Genomic DNA, 23,284 nt, shown 5'->3' on the forward strand with positions numbered 1-23,284 from the left:
ATTAAAAAGCCTTTCCAATTCAAAGTAATACTGATAATCTAAAGCTGGTAAACAGAATTTCCACTAGCTACAAGGCAAAAGAACTAGGCTGAGAAATAGGAATCAGTGATCTATACATGCTCTACCTTTCGAAACCTCTTTTTCCACCCACCAAAAGACTTAATTTCAAGTAATTGTAATTGGGGAAAGGAGAATGCGTGTGCATGTAAGAAAAATGGGCTTCCAGTGGTAGCACACTGTTTCCATAGAACTGTACTAGTCCATCAAGTAAGACAGAGGAGGGGAGATTCGTCTCCAGCAGCAGTGCCTGCTGGGGGCTGTAGTTCAACTATTCAGAAATTAGAAGAACAAGGAGTAAAGCTGAAATGGAACTACACCTAAGTCCCGCAGAGCTTGGCTAAATTCATGTCTATTGCAAATCAAAAACTGGAGAGAGAAAGATTCATACCAGCTTCTCCAGAGGTAAACCAGGAATGATTTTATTGGCTCCCAAATATTTAGAGAACAGATTCAAGAAAGTAAGTAAAACTTGAAATAAGAATGGGTAACAAAGGATACAAAAAACTAAAAGAAACTGCATTCCTGCAGTTCCCAATGCCCCGTGTACCTGACACATTTGAGGAACCTGTTAAAAAATCCAGATTCCACCTAAATTTACTGAAACGATCTCCAGATGGGGCCTAAAGGGCAGGTGGGCATACACAAGTCCAAAGACAAGCATTTGAGAACAGTATGGAAACAAAAATGAAAAATATTTTTTGGTTTTCCTGGAAAAAGATAAATCACTAACATACAAGACAAAATGTTGATGCCTATCTCCCCATCATATTCAATCTTCATCCTAGGAAATCTGCCAACAATCACAAATAATCACAATCATAAAAAATCCTCATGACCTGCCTTCTACCCACTCGCAGCTCGTTTAAGAAAGGAGGTAAAACTGTCCTAAAGGAGGTATCCAGATGTCTGCCAGAGACCTAATTAACGAAGATAATTTGATCCAATTTTCCCTTTGGAGGAACTAAGCAAAGGGAAAGCCCCCGTGAACTGAAAGGACAAACACTGAAGTCAAACAGTATCACAGCTATTTACACCACTGGGCAGTTATCAAGAGACTGCATGTCCCCCTCTCAAAGGCAGGAGGAAACAGGGACCCAGGAGGAAGCCTGCTAGAGAAAGAGAACAATGTGCATGCACAAGAGAATCAAAAAAGCAAAGAGAAACAAATGACAGAGTGGCTTGTCCTGAGGCTGCCTTCATCCCTCCCCAGCATGAGAAAGGGTTGTTCGCTGCTACATGGAGCCTAGTAAGACTGCTCTATCTTCACATAATCTCTTTTTCTCACCTGCATTTGCTTAAGTCGGCTCCTCTTTTTGCAATCCAGAATAACTCTGACTAAAGTACCAGTCAGCTCAAGAACAAAGATTATCTAAGAACTACCTCTAAAAAAGATTCAAGGACTAGAGTTTTACTGTTCATTTATTTCAAACTCTTAAGAACATAAAACTTTGACACAACAGACCATAAAAAACGAGAGAAAGTTTTCCTATCCAATTCATCAAAAGATAGAACTACAGACAATTCAGAAAAACATTAAAAGAAAAGCATTCCATAACCAAGCAAAATTTTCTTTCAGGAATGACAGATGGTTCAACATTGGGAAATTAATATTTCACACCAACAGATGAAAGAAGAAAAACCACGGCCGGGCGCAGTGGCTCACGCTTGTAATCCCAGCACTTTGGGAGGCCGAGGCAGGCGGATCACGAGGTCAGGAGATCGAGACCACGGTGAAACCCCGTCTCTACTAAAAATACAAAAAAAAAAAATTAGCCGGGCGTGGTGGCGGGCGCCTGTAGTCCCAGCTACTAGGAGAGGCTGAGGCAGGAGAATGGCGTGAACCCGGGAGGCGGAGCTTGCAGTGAGCCGAGACTGCGCCACTGCACTCCAGCCTGGGAGACAGAGCGAGACTCCTGTCACAAAAAAAAAAAAAAAAAAAAAAAAAAAAAAAAAAAAAAGAAAAACCACTTAATTGCTTAAATGGATCCAAAAATATTATTTGAAACAATTCGATACTATTCTTTATTTTATTTATATTTTAATTTTTTTTTTTTTTTGAGACAGTCTTGCTCTGTTGTCCAGGCTAGAGTGCAGTGGTATGATCTTGGCTCACTGCAACTCTGCCTCCTGGGTTCAAGCAATTCTTGTGCTTCAGCCTCCTGAGTAGCTAGGATTACAGGTGCACCACTATACTCAGCTAATTTGTTTTTCGCATTTTTTTTTTTTTTTTTTTTTGAGATGGAGTCTCACTCTGTCGCCCGGGCTAGAGTGCAATCTCTGCTTCCTGGTTCAAGCAATTCTCCTGCCTCAGCCTCCCAAGTAGCTGGGATTACAGGCATGTGCCACCACACCCGGCTAATTTTTGTATTTTTAGTAGAGACAGGGTTTCACCATGTTGGCCAGGCTGGTCTCGAACTCCTGACCTCAAGGGATCCGCCCACCTCAGCCTCCCAAAGTGTTGGGATTACAGGTGTGAGCCACCATGCCCAGCCTGTTTTTTGTATTTTTAGTAGAGATGGGGTTTCACCATGTTGCCCAGGCTGGTCTCGAACTCCTAAGCTTAGGTGATCCACTCGCGTTGGCCTCCAAAAGTGCTATTATTATAGGCGTGAGCCACCGTGCCCGGCCTATATTTTTAAAAATTTTTAATTGCTGGCCGGGCGAGGTGGCTCAAGCCTGTAATCCTAGCACTTTGAGAGGCCAAGGCAGGTAGATCACGAGGTCAGGAGATCAAGACCATCCTGGCTAACACAGTGAAACCCCGTCTCTACTAAAAAATACAAAAAATTAGCCGGGCATGGTGGCGGGCGCCTGTAGTCTCAGCTACTCAGGAGGCTAAGGCAGGAGAATGGGGTGAACCCGGGAGGCGGAACTTGCAGTGAGCAGAGATTGCACCACTGCACTCCAGCCTGGGTGACAGAGCGAGACTCCATCTCAAAAAAAAAAAAAAAAAAAAAATTAATAAAATTTTTAACTACTTAGGAAACCAGGAGCATAAAAAAGAACATCTAATATCAACAACCAACATCCTACTCAAAATTCCATATATTAGAGGCATTCCGATGAAAATCAGACCAAAAAAGGTGCCAAAACAGTATCACTTTAATTCAACAGTGTTCTACTTCTGATGGATGCAGTAAAATAATATACAGAAATAATTGTAATAATAGCAACTTTCAAGCACCTACCATGCACTAGGCATCATACCGTTTTACATGCTTTTTCTTCTTCAATACTTATAGCAAGATGGTAGTATCATTATTTCCATTATGTAGACTAAAAAGAAACTGAGGCACAGAGAGAATAAATTGCTCAAGTTCACAAAGAAAAAACTAGCAGAATTTAACTCAGGTCCAAGTCTTACTGCATCCAAAGTACTTTTAATTAGTCACTAAAACAAGTACGAATTATTAGAAAAGAGACACTTCTTATTTGCAGATATTTGCCCATATCTCAGAAGAATCAGTGAAATATTCAGAACTCTTTTAAATGCTATATATAATATACAAAATAACATGCAGTAAGAAATGTTCTTTACAGCAGTAACAACCATCTAGAAGACAGAATAGCAGAAAAGAGTTAGCTTTTCAAAACATCAGCAACAAATACCTAGAAACAATGGTAAAGAAAATATTAAAAATCTTTGTGAAGAAAACTGTAAAACATTCCAAGAAGACATGCAAAATTCTAAAAAAAGAAAAAGACATGCTCTTAGAAAGGCAGACTCAATATCAGATATCAGTGTTTCCTAAATATAAATACAGGCTTAATACAATTCTCATCTTTGGCAGAGTCTGGCTAGCTGTTCACCACTTTCTCTTTTCTTCTCTGTTCTCTTGCAATTAAGTGTGGTGTGTGTCTAAGTTGTGGCTAATGGAATATGAGTAACAGTGATTTATATTACTTCAAGGCCTGACACATAAAACCCTCCCACAAAATTTTCCTTGCTCTCTGTTCCCCATCTGCTAGCCAGATACGAGACTCCTGCTTATAACATTGAGGCCCTAATGGAGTCATCTGTCGAAGATGAAAGAGCCTCTGCCAGCTGGGTCCCTGAACGACTATGTGAGCAGAGCCAGTCCTGACTCCAGACTTTCATAAAAGATTTTCAGGTTCATTTGCTAAAGCAGAACATATTCCTTACCCTAATTAATACACAATCCAAACCCCAAAAGGTTTTGCTGAGGTTTTTCCTTCTGTTTGCTTATGTTTTGTAACTTGAAAAATTGGTTCTAAAAATTGATCTGAAATGTTAAACAGGCAAGAAGAGATAAATATTCTAAGAGAAGGAAAAAGAGAAAAAGACATTAGACCTACTAAATATCAGTAAATATTATAAAGTTAAAATTAGAGTGTGAATCTGATATAAAAACAAAATGAAGAAATTAATGCAGTAATATGTGAACTAAAGACAAATTTCAGGCTGGGCACGGTGGCTTGATGCCTGTAATCCTAGCACTTTGGGAAGCTGAAGTGGGTGGATTGCTTAAGTCCAGGAGTTTGAGACTGGCTGGGCAACGTAGGAAGACCCCATCTCTGCAAATTACATGCGTGTGTGTGTCTGTGTATGTGTGTGTGTATGTATGTGCGTGTGTGTTTATATATATATAAAGACAGATCCTGAGGTATATAAAAGAACTTAATATTACAAAGGAAACAACACTGGAAGAAATCATAGGTGACTATCTGATCAAAGAACACAAAGGAAATAGAAAATGATCACAGAAAGACATTTAAAAACTAAGATCACTGACAGCTGAAAAACACAAACTGTAACTACAAAATGGGAAGAAATGATAAAAAATGATTAACATACCTAACTTACAAAAAGGTCATAAAGAGTAATTCAGAATCACTGATACACAAAATAGAAAAATTAGGCTAGTCAAACCAGAAAGAGAAGATATGCAAGGAAAAAATTTAAGAATCAGTTTACAACAGAATAAATGTTCCACAGAGCACACAGATGGGGCTGGAAGAGGGACAAGTAAAAAGTGATGAAGCTGAACTGAAGAGAATTACTATATAAAAGACAGGGACAGCAGGAAGTAGCAGTATACCCCTCTGCGAAATTTTAGGGTGTATCTCCCACTGAAACTTTAAACAGGCTATTGGAGGAGGGCTCTGAGAGGCAGATTGACCAGTCAGTGCTGGGCACAGAGAGAAGCAAGGCAACCTCCAGTCCCCACAGAATGTGACAAAATCCCAAGAGAAAGATCATCAGCCAGGCTGCAGTAACAGGCAAGAGAACAAGTGCGGCATCTACCACAGGGAACACGTTCCTAGAGAGTGTAAACCAAGAGCGGCTGAGGACAGCCTAACCCTGCTGGGATGGGGAGAGCAGGAGGCACAGGACAGAAATGTGCTTGTTGTCCAGCTGGGTTCCATTTGATGAATGGTGCTTAGTGTCCACATTCTGAATTCAAACGAGAGACTTACAGCATGGTTCCTGCCCTAAGATACTTACTAGGTAAATGGCACATTAAATAATAAAATAACAATACCTTAACATGTGTAAAAAGCGAAACCATGTCTGTGCAACACACTCATTATCCATTTCTGGAGGGATCAGACTGGCATCTTCATCGGGAACTTTAAATGGAGGAAATGAAGGACCATATGTAAAGCGTAGCAATCTAGAAAATAAATGCACACCACTGAGTCCATTTCTTAACAGATTGAAAAATACACTCAAGCATAGAAACAAGACAGAGAAAACAGATGAAACGTGTACCTCGCATAAGTGAACAAGACATATGGAAACCCGCATTTATAAAACAGACAAACTGAAAGAGGATTTCTGGTTTTTTTATGTTTGGGATGATAGATATGCCAATTACTCTGATCAATCACTATACATTATACATATATATCAAAACATCATCACAAATATGTACAACTATTATGCGTTCATGAAAAAAAGTTTTACATTGAAAACAAATTGGAGACTTTCAAGATGATTTCTAATGGAAAGAAGCTGGGAAGAAGAGAGTATATGCTGGTGTATATATTTTATATGTAATACACATGTTATTATCAGCATCCTCTTTACAAGATACACGAGTTTTTGGGTAAAATAAACAAGTATACCAAAAAAAGAGTGTTTTAAATTTAAGATACTTATTTAAGTATTAAGTATCTTAAATAACTTAAAATAATTATTATTAAAATACTGTTACTTCCTGCTGTCCCTGTCTTTTATTTAGCAATTCTCTTCAGTTCCGCTTCATCACTTTTTACTTGTCCCTCTTCCAGCCCCATTCGTGTGCTCTGTGGGACATTTATTCTGTTGTAAACTGATTCTTAAAGTTTTTCTTTGCATCTCTTCTCTTTCTGGTTTGACTAGCCTAATTTTTCTACTTGTGCATCAGTGATTCTGAATTATTCTTTATGACCTTTTTATACATTAGGAATGTTAATCATTTTTTATCATTTCTTCCCATTTTGTAGTTATAGTTTGTGTTTTTCAGCTGTCAGTGATCTGAGTTTTTAAATGTCTTTCTGTGACATTTATATGTTTATATGTAATATGTGTCACATATATACATTACATATTACTTATAAATTATAGCTATATATGTAATTATACTTATATAATTATATAATCATACAATATTTAAATTTTTTAAAAGATTCACCTCACTGCAAATTTCTGCAATATAACTAAGTTATAATAGTTTTACATGAAGTTTAGAATTTATGACATACCATAAAAATAACTCAACAACTCAATTACTTAATAGTAATATTCTAAATGTATTAAAACTTATTCAAAGCCCTTTAACTCAATTATTCTCTATCTAGAGAGAATATAATCAGAATACATATAAAGACTACGTATAAAGCATTCATATCACCAATATTTTTAAAATAAAACAATGGGAACAACATAAATATCAAAACAGCGGGGGAAGATGGGAGGACTGCTTGAGGTCAGGAGTTCGAGGCTAAAATGAGCCATGACTGCGCCACTGCACTCCACCCTGGGCAACAGAGCAAGACCATATCTCAAAAAAAAAGAAAAAAACAAAAACAAAAAAACAACGCTGGCATAGTGGCTCACGCCTGCAATCCAATCCCAGCACTCTGGGAGGCCAAGTCTAGTGGATCACTTGAGTCCAGGAGCTTGAGGCCTGCCTGCCTGGGTGATATGCAAAACCTCATCTTTACAAAAAATACAAAAATTAGCTGGGCATGGTGGCATGAACCTGTAGCTCCCAGCTGCCACAGGAGGCTGAGGTGAGAAGATTGCTTGAGCCTGGGGAGGTTGAGGCTGCTATGAGTCCTGATCATACCACTGCACTCCAGCCTGGGCAACAAAGCAAGACCCCGCCTCAAAAAAACAAAAATAACAACAACAATAACAAGGAAATTATTAAATGAATTATAATTCCAATTATATAATGGAAAACTACAAAACCATTAAAAATATGATCTCAACAGCTATTTAATGAGAAAAAGTTTGTGTAACTAAAGTGACAAGAATCAGACATCAAATGAAAAAAGCAGGTAATATTATATAGAATAATTTCAAACTGGCATTTTTAAAAAGGGAACTAAATGGAAAAAATACATTAAAATATTAACATGGTTTGGCTCTGAATGTTAGGTATCTGTCCCTACATTTTCCAAATTTTCTATTATAAGCATGTACTGTTATTATAATCAAGATAAAAGCATTACTTAAAAACAGATTCGTAATTTTTTTTAAAGCAATCATCCTGCCTCAGCCTCCCAAAGTGCTGGGATTATAGGTGTGAGCCACCGCTCATGGCTAGATTCATAATATTCACATTCTCTGTGATATACCAGAATCAACAAAATATTCCAAAGCTTCATTTTTTAGTTTAAATAATAATAAAGATGTAAACATTAACTCAGAAAAAGAGAAGTCTACCTTCTGATACATAACACCACCTATGAAGTTTTTGTTCCTGTCACCCTCTCTCTTTGCCCCCTATCAAACCTGAATGAGATCAAGTCTCTAGATCTAACTACCAGTTTATAGGAAATATAGCGGGGCAGAGGAATATGGTAATTAACAATGTGGACAAATCCAGAATGTGAAACACTCTGTAAGACAACAGTTTCTTCAACAAAAAAATTGCAAAGAAAAGTAAAGCAGAAACCTAGGCCAGGCGTGGTGGCTCAGGCCTGTAATACCAGAACTTCGGGAGGCCAAGGCAGGAGGACTGTTTGAGCCCAGGAGTTCAAGGCCAGCCTGGACAACATGGAGGAACTCCATCTTGACCAAAAATATAAAAATTAGCCAAGCATGGTGGTGCACGCCTGCAGTCCCAGCTACTCAGGTGGCTGAGGCAGGAGGATCACTTGAGCCTAGGAGATTAAGGCTGCAGTAAGCTGTGATTGCACCACTGCATTCCAGCCTGGATGACAGAGTAAGAAACCCTGTCAAAAAAAAAGAAAGAAAAAAGCAGAAACCTATAAAGTTGTCCTTCAAAATTATGGGGGATTGATGCAGGAAACCCCTTAGATGCCAAAATCCACGGATGCTCAAGTCCCCTTACATAAAATAATTTAGTATTTGCATATAACCTACACACATCTTCCTATATACTTTAAATCGTCTCAAGATTACTTATAATACCTAATACAATGCATACACATCCCTTCATTTGCACAGATTCGATGCAGTACTCAGTAGAAGGCAAATTCAATTTTTACTCTTTGGAATTTTGTGAAATTTTTTGCCAAATATTTTTGATCTCTGACTGGCTGTGTCCATGGATACAGAACCCACAGAGGGCCAACTGTACCTGGAAATTTGAACACTGACTGGCTAACTGATATTAAAGAATTGTCAACTTTTTTAGGTGTGATAAGGGTATTATATTTTTTAAAGAACCCTTATCTGTATCTAGAGTTATACAGGTATAACTTGGAGATCTTGCAGGTTCAGTTTCACACTACCCTAATAAAACAAACATTGTAAAAAGCAAGCCATGCACGTTTTTTTGGTTTCTCAACGCATATAAAAGTTATGTTTGGACTATACTGTGGTCGATTAAGTATGCAATAGGATTATATCTTTAAAAATCAATGCACATCCTTAATTTAAAAATATTAATATTTAACTGCTGAAAGATGCTAATAATTATCTGTGCCTTCAGCAAGTCATAATCCTTTCCCTTTTTAAAATTTTCCAACTTTAATTTTAGATTCAGGAGGTACATGTGCAGGTTATCTAGGTATACTGCATGATGCTGAGGCTTGAGGTACAAATGATCCCATCATCTGGGCTTTTCAACACTGCTCCTCTTCCCCCACCAGCAGTCCTCAGTTTCTAATGTTGTTATCTTTATGTCCATGAGTTTTATGTCCAATGTTTAGCTCCCACTTATAAGTAAGAACACGTGATACTTGGTTTTCTGTTCCTGTGTTAATTCACTTAGGATAATGGCTTCAAGCTACATCCATGTTGCTGCACAGGACACAATTAATTCTTTTTCATGGCTGCATAGTATTCCATGGTGCATATTTTCTTTACCCAGTCTACCACTGACGGGCATCTAGGCTGATTCCATGTCTTTGCTATTGTGAATTGTGCTGCAATATATAAAAGTGCATGTGTCTTTTTGGTACAACAATTTGTTTTCTTTTGGATATATACCCAGCAATGGGATAGCTGGGTTGAATGGTAGTTGCATTTTAAGTTCTTTGAGAAATTTCCCAACTGCTTTCCATAGTAACTGGAACTAATTTACATTCCCACCAGCAAAGTATAAGCATTCGCTTTTCCCTGCAGTCTTGCCAGCATCTACTGTTTTTTTGACTTTTTAATAATACCCATTCTGCCTGGTGTGAGATGGTATCTCATTGTGGTTTTGATTTGCATTTGTTTGATGATTAGTAATGTGGAGCATTTTTTCATATGTTTCTTGGCCACTTGTATGTCTTTTTTTTTTTTTTTTTTTTTTTGAGACGGAGTCTGGCTCTGTCACCCAGGCTGGAGTGCAGTGGCGCAATCTCGGCTCACTGCAAGCTCCGCCTCCTGGGTTCACGCCATTCTCCTGCCTCAGCCTCTCCGAGTAGCTGGGACTACAGGCGCCCGCCACCACGCCCGGCTAATTTTTTTTGTATTTTTAGTAGAGACGGGGTTTCACCGTGGTCTCGATCTCCTGACCTCGTGATCCGCCCGCCTCGGCCTCCCAAAGTGCTGGGATTACAAGCGTGAGCCACCGCGCCCGGCCTATGTCTTCTTTTGATAAGTGTCTGTTCATGTCTTTTGCCTGTTTTTTAACGGGGTTGTTTTTTGCTTGTTCAATTGTTTTAAGTTCCCTATAGATTCTGGATATTAGATCTCTGTCAGATGTATAATTTGTGAATTATTTTCTCCCATTCTCTAAGTTTTCCGTTTACTCTGTTGATAGTTTCTTTTACTGTGCAGAAACTCTTTAGTTTAATTAGGTACCACTTGTTGATTGTTTTTCTTGCAATTACTTTTGAAGACTGAGTCATAAATTCCTTCCCAAGGCAAATGTCCAGAATAGTGTTTCCTAGGTTTTCTTCTAGTATTCTTATAGTTTGAGGTATTACATTTAAATCTTTAATCCATCTTAATTTTTGTATATGGTGAAAGGTAGGAGTCCAGTTTCATTCTTCTGCATATGGTTAGCCAGCTATCCCTGCACTATTTATTGAATAGAGAGTCCTTTCCCCATTGCTTGTTTTTATTGACTCTGTCAAAAATCAGATGGCTGTAGTTATGCAGCTTTACTTCTGGGTTCTCTATTCTGTTCCATTAGTTTATATATCTGTTTTTGTACCAGTACCATGCTGTTTTGGTGACTGTAGCCCTGTAGTATAGTTTCAAGGTGGGTAATGTGATGCCTCCAGCTTTGTTCTTTTTGCTTAGGATCTGCTTTGGCTATTAGAGCTCTTTTTTGGTTGCAACATGAATTTTAGAATAGGTTTTTTCCTAGTTATGTGAAAAAATGGCACTGGTAGTTTGATATGAATAGTGTTGACAGGAATAGTGTTGAATCTGTAGATTGCTATGGGCAGTATGGCCATTTTAATGATATTGATTCTGCTAATCCATGAACATGGAATGTTTTTCCATTTGCTTGCGTCATCTAGAGTCATCTTTTCACCGGTGGAGGGTACTGCCTCATTGATGGCCGTAGACTGATCAGGATGGTGAGGGGTGGCTGCGGCAGTTTTTAAAAATAAGACAACAATGAGGTGTGCCACATGGACTGACTCTTCACAAAAAATTTATCTCTGGCATGCAATGCCATTTCATAGCATTTTACCCATAGTAGAACTTCTTTCAAAATCAGAGTCAATCCTCTCAAACTCTGCCATTACTTTACCAGTTAAGCTTATGTAATATTCTAAATACTTTGCTGTCATTTCAACAATGTCATGGCATCTATACCAGGAGTAGATTCCACCTCAGGAAACTCTTTGCTCATCCATAAGACTCCTCACCATTAGTTTTATCATGACATTGCAGCAATTAGTCATCTCTTTGGGCTATACTTCTAATTTGTAGTTCTCTTGCTACTTCTCCACCTCATCTGCAGTGACTTCTTCCACTGAAGCTTTGAACCCCTCATAGTCATTCATTAGGGTTGGAATCTACTTCTTCCAAACTCCTGTTAATGTTGATATGGCAGCTATAGCCTTACAAAACGTATAGTTGACCCCTGAACAATGCAGGGACTAGAAGTGCTGGCCCCTCATACAGTTGAAAAATCTATGTATAATGTTTGACTCCCCCAAAACTTAACTACTAATAGCCTACTTCTAATCAGAAGCCTTACCAATAACAAACAACTAACACATATTTGGTATGTATTATTATATATGGTATTCTTACAATAAAGAAAGCTAAATAAAATGTTATTAAGAAAATCATAAGGAAAACCAGATGCAGCGGCACACCCATAGTCCCAGACACGTGGAAGGCTCGAAGCAGAAGATATTGTGCTGGTACAAAAGTAATTAAAAAAAAAAAAAAATGGCAAAAGCCGCAATTACCTTTGCACCAATCTAAACAGCTTGAGCCCAGGAGGTTAAGGGTATAGTGCACTATGATCACACCTGTGAATAGCCATTACACTCTAGCCTGGGCAACACAGCAAGCCCCCCTCTTTAAAAAAAATCATAAAAAAGGGCCAGGCACAGTGGCTCATGCCTGTAATCCCAGCACTTTGGAAGGCAGAGGTAGGACGGCTCACATGAGGCCTGGAGTTAGAGACCAGCCTGGCCAACGTGGAGAATCCCTGACTCTATTAAAAATACTAAAAAATTAGCTGGGCATGGTGGCTCACACCTGTAATCCCAGCTACTGGGGAGGCTGAGGCACGAGAATCACTTGAGTATGGGAGGCAGAGGCTGCAGTGAGGCAGAGGTTGCAGTGAGCTGAGATTGCAGCACTGCACTCCAGACTAGGTGACAAAGTGAGACTCTGTCTGAAAAAAAAAAAAAAAAAATCATATAAAAGAGAAAACACATTTACATTTACAGCACTGTACTGTGTTTATTGATACCATAAGTTTATGTCATCTGTTTACAAAGTCAATTGTCTGCCTGAAATGGCAGGTGACCACAGCTGCAGACCTCAAACAACAGAACATATCAAGCAATTCAACTTTTCCTTGTAATGTCATGAGTTTTCTCTGCTTCTTGGGAGCACTTCCAGCACCACTAGTGGCACTTCCTATGGGTCCCATGGTATTATTTATTCCAGGTTTACAGTATTATAAATTAAATATGACGAAAAATAAATGAAAACTGAGACATCACTTTTTACTGAGATACACTATTTACTGGAGAGATTAACTGCTCAAGCAGAGATAGTGTCACATGGAGTTTTAAGTGAATATTCACAACACCTGAGCTCGTTGCAATAGCAACAGGAAGTGGCTACAAAATTATTACAGTAGTATAGTATGTACCACAGTTAATTTTATGCAATTATGATTTAATGCTGCAGCTTTTATGTTTGTTTACATTTCTTTACCTATTGTTTACATTACTGCAAATGGTATCATGTATAGTCTATAAGCATTTGTATGCGTAAGTTTTAATAAATTTTAATTTAGTATAATATATTTGTGTATATTTTATGGTAGTAAATGATACAAGACTAGCATGTACATATATTTTATGCCTATGACATATCTAATTTTTTCTTAATTTTTTCAATATTTCTAGGCTATACGGGTTTATTTGCAAATTTTTTCAAATTGTCTCAAATCTCAAAAAAAATTTTCCACTATTTTTAATTGAGAAAAATCTACATGTAAGTGGACCCACACAGTTCAAATACATGTTGTTCAATGGTCAGCTGTATTTCTTAAATAAGATTTGAATGTCAGGCAGGGCACAGTGGCTCATGCCTGTAATCCAAGCACTTTGGGAGGCTGAGATGGGTGGATTGTTTTGAGACTAGGAGTTGGAGATCAGACTGGCCAACATGGTGAAACCCCCACCTCTACTAAAAATACAAAAACTAGCAGGACATGCTGGCACACCTCTGTAATCCCAGCTACTCAGGAGGCTAAGGCACAAGAATCACTTGAACCTGGGAGGCGGGTTCTACAGGCACAAGCCACCACACCTGGCTATTTTTTGTAGAGACGGGGTTTTGCCAAGTTGCCCAGGGTGGTCTCAAACTCCTGGGCTCAACTAATCTGCCCACCTCATACTCCCAAAGTGCTGGGATTATAGGTGTGAGCCATTGCACACAGCCAGAATAAATTTAACATCATTCTTAGTATATGGGCTGCCAAGGCGAGCACAAACTTAACATCATTCTTAAGGGCCCTAGGATATTCCAAATGGTAAATGAGCACTGGCTTCAGCTTACCAGGCACTGACTTACTTCTCCTCTCTAGCTATAGAAGTCCTAGATGGTGTCTTGTTCCAATACAAGACTGTTTAATGCACACTGAAAATCTGTTATTTAGTGAAGCCACCTTCGTCAATGATCTTAGCTAGATCATCTGGATCACTTGCTGCAGCTTCTCCATCACACTTGCTGCTTCAGCTTGCACTTTCACGTTATAGACATGGCTTCTTTCCTTAAACCTCATGAACCAACCTCGGCCTGTTCCTAAGCTTTCTTCTGCAGCTTCCTCACCTCTCACAGCCTTCATAGAACTGAAGACAGGCCTTGCTCGGGATCACGCTTTGGCTTAAGAAAATGTTGTGACTGCTTTGATCTCCTATCTAGACCACTCGAACTTTTTCCATATCATAAATAAGCCTGTTTTGCTTTCTTGGCATTCCTGTGTTCAGTGGTGTAGCATGTTTAATTTCCTTCAAGAACTTTTCGTTTGCATTCACACCTTGACTAACCATTTGGTGCAAGAGGCCTAGCTTTCAGCCTATTTCGGCTTTCAACACACCTTCCTAATTAAACTTAATCATTTCTAGCTTTTGATTTAAAGTGAGAGACATCCAACTATTCCTTTCACTTGAACACTTTGAGGCCACTATAGAGTTACTAATTGGCCTAATTTCAGTATCATTGTGTCTCAAGAGTGGGAAAGAGACAGGAAACAGCTGGTCAGTGGAGATGTCAGAACACAAACAACATTGATCAATTAAGTTCACCATTTTATATAGGTGTAGTACGTGGCACTCTAAAACAATTACAATGGTAATATTAAAGATCACTGATCATAGGTCACCATAACAGATAAAACTGTAAAAGTTTGAAATATGCAAGAATTACCAACATATGACGGAGGCACAAAGTGAGCACATGCTGTTGGAAAAATGGCACCGACAGACTCGCTTGATGCAGGGTTGCCACAACCCTTCAATTTCAAAAAAAAAAAAAACAAAAACATGGTATCCGTGAAGCTCAATACAGTGAAGTGCAATAAAACAAGGTATGCTTGCATATTAAAATCAGGATTGAAATGAAAAAATAAGTCTGAAAAAAATGAACCTAAGAGTGTACTTATAAAACAGTGATGGTATTATATATAAATGGCAAAAAAGGTAAAATTATTATTATAAAAAAACTGCCTACTTTGGTTATAAAGTAGCATGTATAGTATGGTCCCATTCCTGTAAAATTATATATAAATATACATGGTAGGATTTCAGAAGAACTTTTCTATTATACCTTTCTATGGTTTGTTTCTTTAAAATAATGATTATGCATATTTTTTTTTTTTTTTTGAGACGGAGTCTCGCTCTGTCGCCCAGGCTGGAGTGCAGTGGCGCAGTCTCGGCTCACTGCAAGCTCCGCCTCCCAGGTTCACGCCATTCTCCTGCCTCAGCCTCTCCGAGTAGCTGGGACTACAGGCGCCCGCCACCACGCCCGGCTAATTTTTTGTATTTTTAGTAGAGACGGGGTTTCACTGTGGTCTCGATCTCCTGACCTCGTGATCCGCCCGCCTCGGCCTCCCAAAGTGCTGGGATTACAAGCGTGAGCCACCGCGCCTGGCCGCATATTTTAATGATCAAAATAAGTGGATTTTTTTGAGGGGGAAGTAGGGTATAAAATTTATCTGTTTCTCAAGAATACTTGATTATTCTGAAAGGTTTTTAACAGGCACTAGCCAAACTGTTATATCTATGTTTAAAAAGTGGCTCAATTCTGTATCTAAAGTACAGTAATAACAGACCCAGCCTTTGTTATAATGTATTCCATGAATGCCAGAAAGCTGCCTAAGGTCAGACAGGTGAAGGAAGGCAAGGCAATGACAATAACCTACCTGGAAGTGAGCGCACAAATGACCTTGCTCCACTGCTCCACCACTGCTGGGTGATGCCTCCAGTTAGCCACCATCTCCTTGGCTGTTTTCCAATAAGGAGGTGTTGGGAAGCACCGAGTACAAGCTAGTAACCACACCTCAAAGAGAACACCAATCAACTTCTCTGCTAGATTCTCAGCAATGCCACCTTACCAACGAAAAGAAAACACATCTTTGGCAAACTTATTTTTAAAGCAGACTCTTTAGGACACTGATTTGGGAGAACTGGTCAAAAAATTAAAATAAGTGCAATATTAAGTTTTGACTTTCAAATAATTATTTAATAGTAAAAATGAGAAGCAATTCTTAGGAGTTCCTGTACCCAAAATCACAGACACATCAAAAAATTTTTACTTTGAAAGATTTCAAGTTGCCCTGTTCAATTCTTATTGAAGGCCTTAATCCTCCAGCAAGGGGGACAGAGGGACACAGGGGAGAAGGAAAAGGATGACTGCCTATGATTACTGACTACTATGAGTCAGTTTCTATGCCAAATAGTTCATACAAATGACCTCATATAATCCTCACATTAATTCTGCAGGATAGGTATCTGTAATACCTAATACCAACTGCTAATTATACCCATTTTGAAGATGAGAAAACTTAGATTCAGAAAGTTTAAGTAACTTCTCCAACTTCATGCAGCCAGTAAGTGAAGGAATCACAATACCCATGTCTTTTTACCTCCAAACTTTGCCACACAATGCTCCAAGTATTTGAAAGCCACCCTTCAAGGAAGAGAGACAGAGAGACAAATAATGGAGCAAAAGGACTGGTGCTAGGAAGGACAGAGCCTTAACCATGAAAATGGGGCTGTTCCCCTGTTCTAAGCCCTGGAACCAGGTGGAAAAACAGCAGTGGTCTTTACACTGCATAGCTCCAGAAGGCAAAGTTGGGACTCACAGGAAAAGTTTTAAGAATGTGTGTTTCAAATGAGCAAAACCAAAGTTTCAACAACAAAGAGCCCAAGAGGAGGATGAATTGTCTGCCTCATGCTGTTGAGATCCCTGGCATGGGGAGTAAGTAGCAGAGAGGTGATGAATCAATGACTGTCCAGCTATTGTCAATACTAGACAGAGTATTACTATCATCGCATTCCTTCCCACACTGAAATTTCATGCTTCCTTTTAGATATTTCCCTGAACACTGCATCTGTGTGAGAACACAAGCACACTCACATGTGTTAGTCAACAGAGTACACCAATGAAGAAGCAACAAGAGAACTTGGAACTAGATGATCAACTTATAGTTTATATACACTGTGCTATATACAAAGCAGGGATTCTGAAATACACTGTAAAGTCTTATAAAACTGGAGGCATTTAATGGCTAGCTAATGAATGGCAAACTGGCACACTTCCAAATAGAACAGTTAAAAGACTTTGGAAGTTTCATTTGCTGAGTAAAATATCTTCTGTCACTATCAAGTTTTCAGACTCTACTTTGATAACTACTTTGTAATACATTATCTATAGGCTCTAATTTAATTGGTTAGTTGTTTCTTTTTTTTTGAGACAGAGTCTTGCTTTTGTCACCCAGGCTGGAGAGCACTGGTGCAATCTTGGCTCACTACAACCTCTGCCTCCCAGGTTCAAGCGATTCTCCTGCCTCAGCCTCCTCAGTAGCTGGAATTATAGGTGTGTGCCACCATGCTTGGCTAATTTTTGTACTTTTAGAAGAGATGGGGTTTCGCCATGTTGGCCAGGCTGGTCTCGAACTCCTGACCTCAGGTGATCGGCCCGCCTCGGCCTCTCAAACTGCTGGGATTACAGGTGTGAGCCACCATGCCTGGCCAGTTGTTTCTTATATAGGCTCTATCCTAACTTTTTTTTTTTTTTTTTTTTTGAGACAGAGTTTTGCTCTTATTGCCCAGGCTGGAGTGCAACGGCATGATCTTGGCTCACTGCAACCTCTGCCTCCAGGGTTCAAGTGATTCTCCTGTCTCAGCCTCCCAAGTAGCTGGGATTACAGGCACCCACCACCAACCTGGTTAATTTTGGTATTTTTAGTAGAGACGAGGTTTTACCACGTTGGCCAGGCTGGTCTCGAACTCCTGACCTCAGGTGATACACCTGCCTTGGCCTCCCAAAGTGCTGGAATTATAGGCGTGAGCCACTGTGCCTGGCTTATCCTATCAAACAAGCTACTGCTCCCATCATTATCAAACATGCATAATTCACTGAGTCCCTCCCTACATTAGCAAAATCATTACTGAAGGTAAAATAACTTCATTAGTGCTAAAGTTATATTGTGCCTGAGGGTTTCCATTCTAAGAACTGTTAACCTTTGTTTGTAAACCGTCATGCCAAAATTTAAATCCCCAATGAGTCTACCGCTCACTGAGTTTAAAGATGAACTGTATTTGGAGCTCAGAAATAAATTAGAAAAAAAAATAAACAAACCTTGAACAGTTGGTGGGGCCAGAAGTATGTCATTAATCTGCAGAAGAAACAACAGTAAGACTTCCCAGGTTTCTCGGGCCATGAGAGATGACTCACGGGCCAGTTTCTGAATGGCTCTCAGGACCTGTAAGCATAGTCGAATCTGACTGGAACCCTGTTCCTGTCTGAAGAAGACAGACAGATATCACTGACAAGCCTGGAGGAGAGACAGCAACAGCTTCAGGACAGGTGACTTATGGATGTAGCAAGCAGCGGTCCAATGAAGCTCCCTAATATTATCAGCAGAGAGGGCTAGGCATACCATCTTCAGTTTAAAGCTACTTCTTACTCGTCGTAAAGTTAAGCACTCTGGGATCTAAACCTACCACTCCTATGAGAACGGGAAAGCTTCTGGGAGGAAGGTGGGAAAACTAGAACATAAACTTCACTTCTGGATTTTCTATGTCTAACATGTGCCTAACACATAATAGCAGACACTCAATACGTTTTTGTTGAATGAACAAGTAAATACCCACAGCCACCCTTGCTGCTCACATTGAAGCAGAATGGCCTTGGTATTCTTTTTTAATTTTTTTAAACACATATTTGCAAGAATTCTGCATGTGATTTTATAGTGTTCATAGTCCCTCTGAAGCTAAGGTCTGTTAGAGAAGGGCCTACAGGCCAGAAGGAATAGCCTAATAGGTCCCCAAAATTGATGAGATATGCAGGCATTGCTTCAGAAATAAATACCTGCTACTGCTGCTCTAATTTTAGAAAAAGACACTTAGCCAAAGATGGAGGCTCCAAGGTTCCAGGATACCCTGGAACAACAGTTTTAAAACTCACTGCAGGACCATTTTTTCCAAGGGAAATCTTATAAAGAAGAATGATCTACAAAACAGATCAAAGTATTTTGGCTAGGATTGAAGATGAAGACAGAGGTCCAGGCCCCAGCCCTTACCCTCACTTTCCAAAGTAGACCACTGAGAATTTTGAGAGTAGGAAACCCACTGTATTAGCAAGTGGTAAGCTGGCCTCCAGATCTCTTATGGAAAACCCAAGAGAAGTATCTAATATTACTGAAAAAAGTCTTGAGGCCAAGTTTCTACATATTGTCATTTGTCACAAAGAACTGATAGAAACATATCTCAATCAGACTGGGGAGTTTCCTCAAGAAATTCCAGAAAATGAAGTGAGTTCCCTCAGAACGGTCAACCCAACCTTAGAATAGAGATTCTCAGATTCTGGGCTATGATGCAGAAAACTAGACACTTACCCTAGAGTTGCAAGCAAATGACACCACTAAGTTTTCCCTAAAGAAGTCAGACCTAAAGCAAAATGATGAGAAAATTGCCTAGGAAGAGCCAAGCACCTCCAGGAGCGGGGAGATGTTCCACATTCAGCTAAAGGTGGATTTAGTTCATGTAAAGCCCTAAGGCTCAAGTTTGTGTCTATTGCTCTGGCTTACTTGAAGAAGAATAAAAAACTATATCATAGCCCCAGACCTAATCAAGTAATATAAGAGGAAGCCCAGAATAAGAAATAAAAATACCATTAATGGCCCTGGGACTGACACTCTTCCAAAAGTGCATGCCTCCTACACGGTAACTTAGGTCTACCTACCATTTCCAGGTATTTGCCCAATGACAGGAAAGGAAATACCTGTTCCTCAGGTACTGAGGCTCCTTCTCATTCAGAAGGCCTAAATTCAGATGCAGGGTCCAAAGTTCTAAAGCTAAAAGAAACAAGGTAACCTTTACATTAAAAAAAACAGAAGAGCTAAACACCAGAGATTTCCCTTTCAAAAATATCAAGTTACTTTTTAAAATGTAACTTGTGATCTTCAGAAAAACTGCTTTAGAACAGTGGTGGTGAATGATGGCCAATGGGTCAAATCTGGCCTGCTATCTTTTATTGTAAATAGAGTTTACAAATATGGCCTACTATCTATATTGTAAACGAAGTTGTATTGGAACACAGTAATGATCATTCATTTACATATTGTCTATGGCTGCTTTCATGCCACACCAGCAGAACTAATTTTAACACTATATGACCCACAAAGCCTAAAATGCTATCTGGCTCTTTGTTAACCCTGCTTCAGAACAATAATATGTTTTTTTAAAGTACAGTATAGTATATGTGAGCAATCAAAACCTTAACCAACTTTAAAAGATGATTTACTCTTCACTCAATCATAAAAAAAAAAATCAAACTGATGGGCAAAAGAGAAAAGTTACGTTCATTCTGACATAATCTCTAGCAAAATGGTAAAGGCAGTTCCCTCCGTTTTGAATGTCAGTTTTTATAAGAACAACTAATTAAGTAAACTTAGATGACAGTTTTGTGAACTATCAGAATCAAATAAACAACTAAAACTTCAAATAATGGGAGATGAGATCATAACACCAATACTTAGCATTGAAAATATTCAGCTAATTTTCCTAAAACATTCGCCAGGAAGAGAACTCTAATTCTCAGTTGAGTACCCTCTCTGAATTTACTAACACTTATGCACACATATTTTTGAGAAAACAAGGTAATTACCAAACAGCAAAACCATTTATAAGGTAGTCATGTTTCTCAAAGGAGAAGAGTAAAGGCACAAGCCTAATTAACTCAAAAGCCATTAATTTTTTTCATCAATACAAATTAACTGAGCACTGAGAGGAAGTAGGCTTACGAAGAGGAAAGAGACACAGTGACAATACTACTCATGAGACTATCCCAGGCATGAAGAAAAAGCCCAGTAGGCTCCTAAATAAGATAACACGAAAGTATTAAAACTATTATACCATTTTAGAAGAACCTGCTTATAAACAATATTCTAAGTACTCCCAACCATTTCCTGTTTTTTTGTTTTGTTTTGTTTTGTTTGAGACAGAGTCTCGCTCTGTCGCCCAGGCTGAGTGCAGTGGTGCAATCTTGGCTCACTGCAACCTCCGCCTCCCAGATTCAAGCGATTCTCCTGCCTCGGTCTCCCATGTAGCTGGGATTATAAGCACACGCCACCACGCCCAGCTACGTTTTGTATTTTTAGTAGAGACAGGGTTTCGCCATGTTGGCCAGGCTGGTCTCGAACTCCTGACCTCAGGTGATCCACCCGCCTCAGCCTCCAAATGTGCTGGGATTACAGGCATGAGGCACTGCGCCTGGCCCATTTCCTGTTTTTAATTCCGCGTGAAATCAATAAATACAAACAACACGCATTTAATTAACACCTAAGATAAGTACTAAGTATTAAAATACCAGTATTGCACCAGATACTGTGGAAGCCTAAAATAGAGACAACACAGTTCCTGCCTTCAAGTTGGTTAGATGGGGAAAGGAGACACACATTTTAAAAGATAAGCAACAAAACAGTGAGAGATACAAGAGTGATACAGAATGTATCATATGGGTTCGGGGAAGATGTGATCGCTGTGGGCCTGAGTGGTTAGGTAAGACTTCTCACAAGGCAGAATTAAAGAACCAACAAGAATGAGATGTGGTGATGGAAAGAACAAAGAGGAAGAAGACAAAAAGACATCATGATGGGAAAGATCTTTAAGAGGTCTTAGAGGAATGTCTGACTTATGAATCTGACTACAGAGCAGCACTCATGCAGAATTAAGAACAGCTAGTCTAGTTAGGGGCCAGACTACAACAGGCATTTCACGCATGGTATGGTGCTTACACCTGAGCCTACTGACTAGAGTTCTGGAGACTTCTCTTTTTTAATTCAGATTTTCCAAAGTAATCTTCCTTCTATATTTAGAAAGTTAAAAACTTACAGAGCTGGTTTTCACAGTCCCTCACCATATGACAGACCAAAAGCTCTAACCAGAACTTTACCAAAAGGAAACCTGTTCTACTGCTCCTTGAAGGTATCCTATATTATGATATTTAAGGCCCTTGCCTAAAAAGATGGAAAAAAAAATCAGAAACAAACTATCAAGAGGAATCTTTTGGCTTACTACCAATTTGCCCATAATCATTTCAAGTGTCTTCATTCTCTCATAGGAAAGATGCCTATTAAGGTAGATGCATCTCCCTTAGTTGTGTTTAGCCTAAATGGAGACAAGAATTGTGATAGCAAAAGTACATATTTTTTGAGTAGAAGGGAAACATGTTACAGTATTTTAATATCTAACAGGTATGAGATTTTAGAAGCAAAGCCAAAAACCTTTAAAGAACACATACCTGTTAAAAACTCCTAGTAAACATTACATAAGCCCATCTCTCCTTACATTCACATTAATACAATCTTTAATTGAACACATGAAGTCACTGTTCAGAGGACTAACAATGAATCAGCTCCTATACTACAGTAACACTTACGAATATTTTACGATGACCCTGATAATGGGCCAGATAGACAGGTATAGCTTACCTTGGTACAAAAAGATTTTGTAGGTGTTTTAGTATAGTTTGAACATATTGATTAGGCTCTTTAATAACTGGCAATGGAATAGAATCTTTCGGCAACACTAAAGCCATAATCCAGTCTGTATATACATCAACGCAATATTTTACAGTCTCTCCATCCAATGGAAGGGTCAGTCCATAGCAAATTACTTCCATGGTCCATTTTACCTATACAAAAGAAAATATCCGTATAGAATTATTATACATGCCTATCTCAGTAGACTGATTTAAAATGCCAATCTCTTTTATTGCCAAAAACCTCTAAAATTGACAGTATATTTGTCTCAACGTAAATATCAGATTTATTTTAGATAATGCATTTTTCACATATCAAACATACAATTTCCCAAGCAAAAGATTTAAGAAGAAAATAAATTACTTATTTTTGAATATCAAGCCTATGCTGGTTTTCACCCTTTAGATATTACTATTATTTGCTCTGTGAACTAAAAAGTAAATACAGGTCATTTCAAATTTCCATAGAGATTAGAGATACAAAATAGAACATTTTAGAGTTTTTTCTCCACTTAATGTTTGAGTATGTGTAGCATTTAGAAAATCATATAAAGTCAGTCACATTCCATCTCCAGATTATGCAAATGAACAAATAACAGGAAGAAAGATGAACTGTTTGACTCTTATTTTACAACTGTTTTCTCTGCTAATAATAATAATAATAATAATAATAAT

At 38.8% G+C, this 23,284-nt stretch overlaps 1 protein-coding gene across 8 annotated transcripts in view; it reads right to left on the reverse strand.

Moving 5' to 3' along the window:
• The window catches only part of RALGAPB (Ral GTPase activating protein non-catalytic subunit beta), a 102,935-nt gene that overhangs the window by 60,186 nt on the left and 19,465 nt on the right, over window positions 1-23,284 (reverse strand). For all 8 annotated transcript variants that reach the window (XM_063634242.1, XM_063634240.1, XM_063634241.1 and 5 more), the window contains exons 3-6: window positions 22,560-22,762; window positions 18,206-18,369; window positions 15,765-15,951; window positions 5,565-5,696 (exon numbers count right to left, since the gene is read on the reverse strand). In XM_063634242.1, the coding sequence (XP_063490312.1) occupies window positions 5,565-5,696; window positions 15,765-15,951; window positions 18,206-18,369; window positions 22,560-22,762 (686 nt within the window). The remainder of the gene's footprint in view (window positions 1-5,564; window positions 5,697-15,764; window positions 15,952-18,205; window positions 18,370-22,559; window positions 22,763-23,284) is intronic.

Source organism: Symphalangus syndactylus, chromosome 24 (genome assembly GCF_028878055.3).
Source record: "Symphalangus syndactylus isolate Jambi chromosome 24, NHGRI_mSymSyn1-v2.1_pri, whole genome shotgun sequence".
In the NCBI taxonomy this organism is placed as follows: Eukaryota; Metazoa; Chordata; class Mammalia; order Primates; family Hylobatidae; genus Symphalangus; species Symphalangus syndactylus.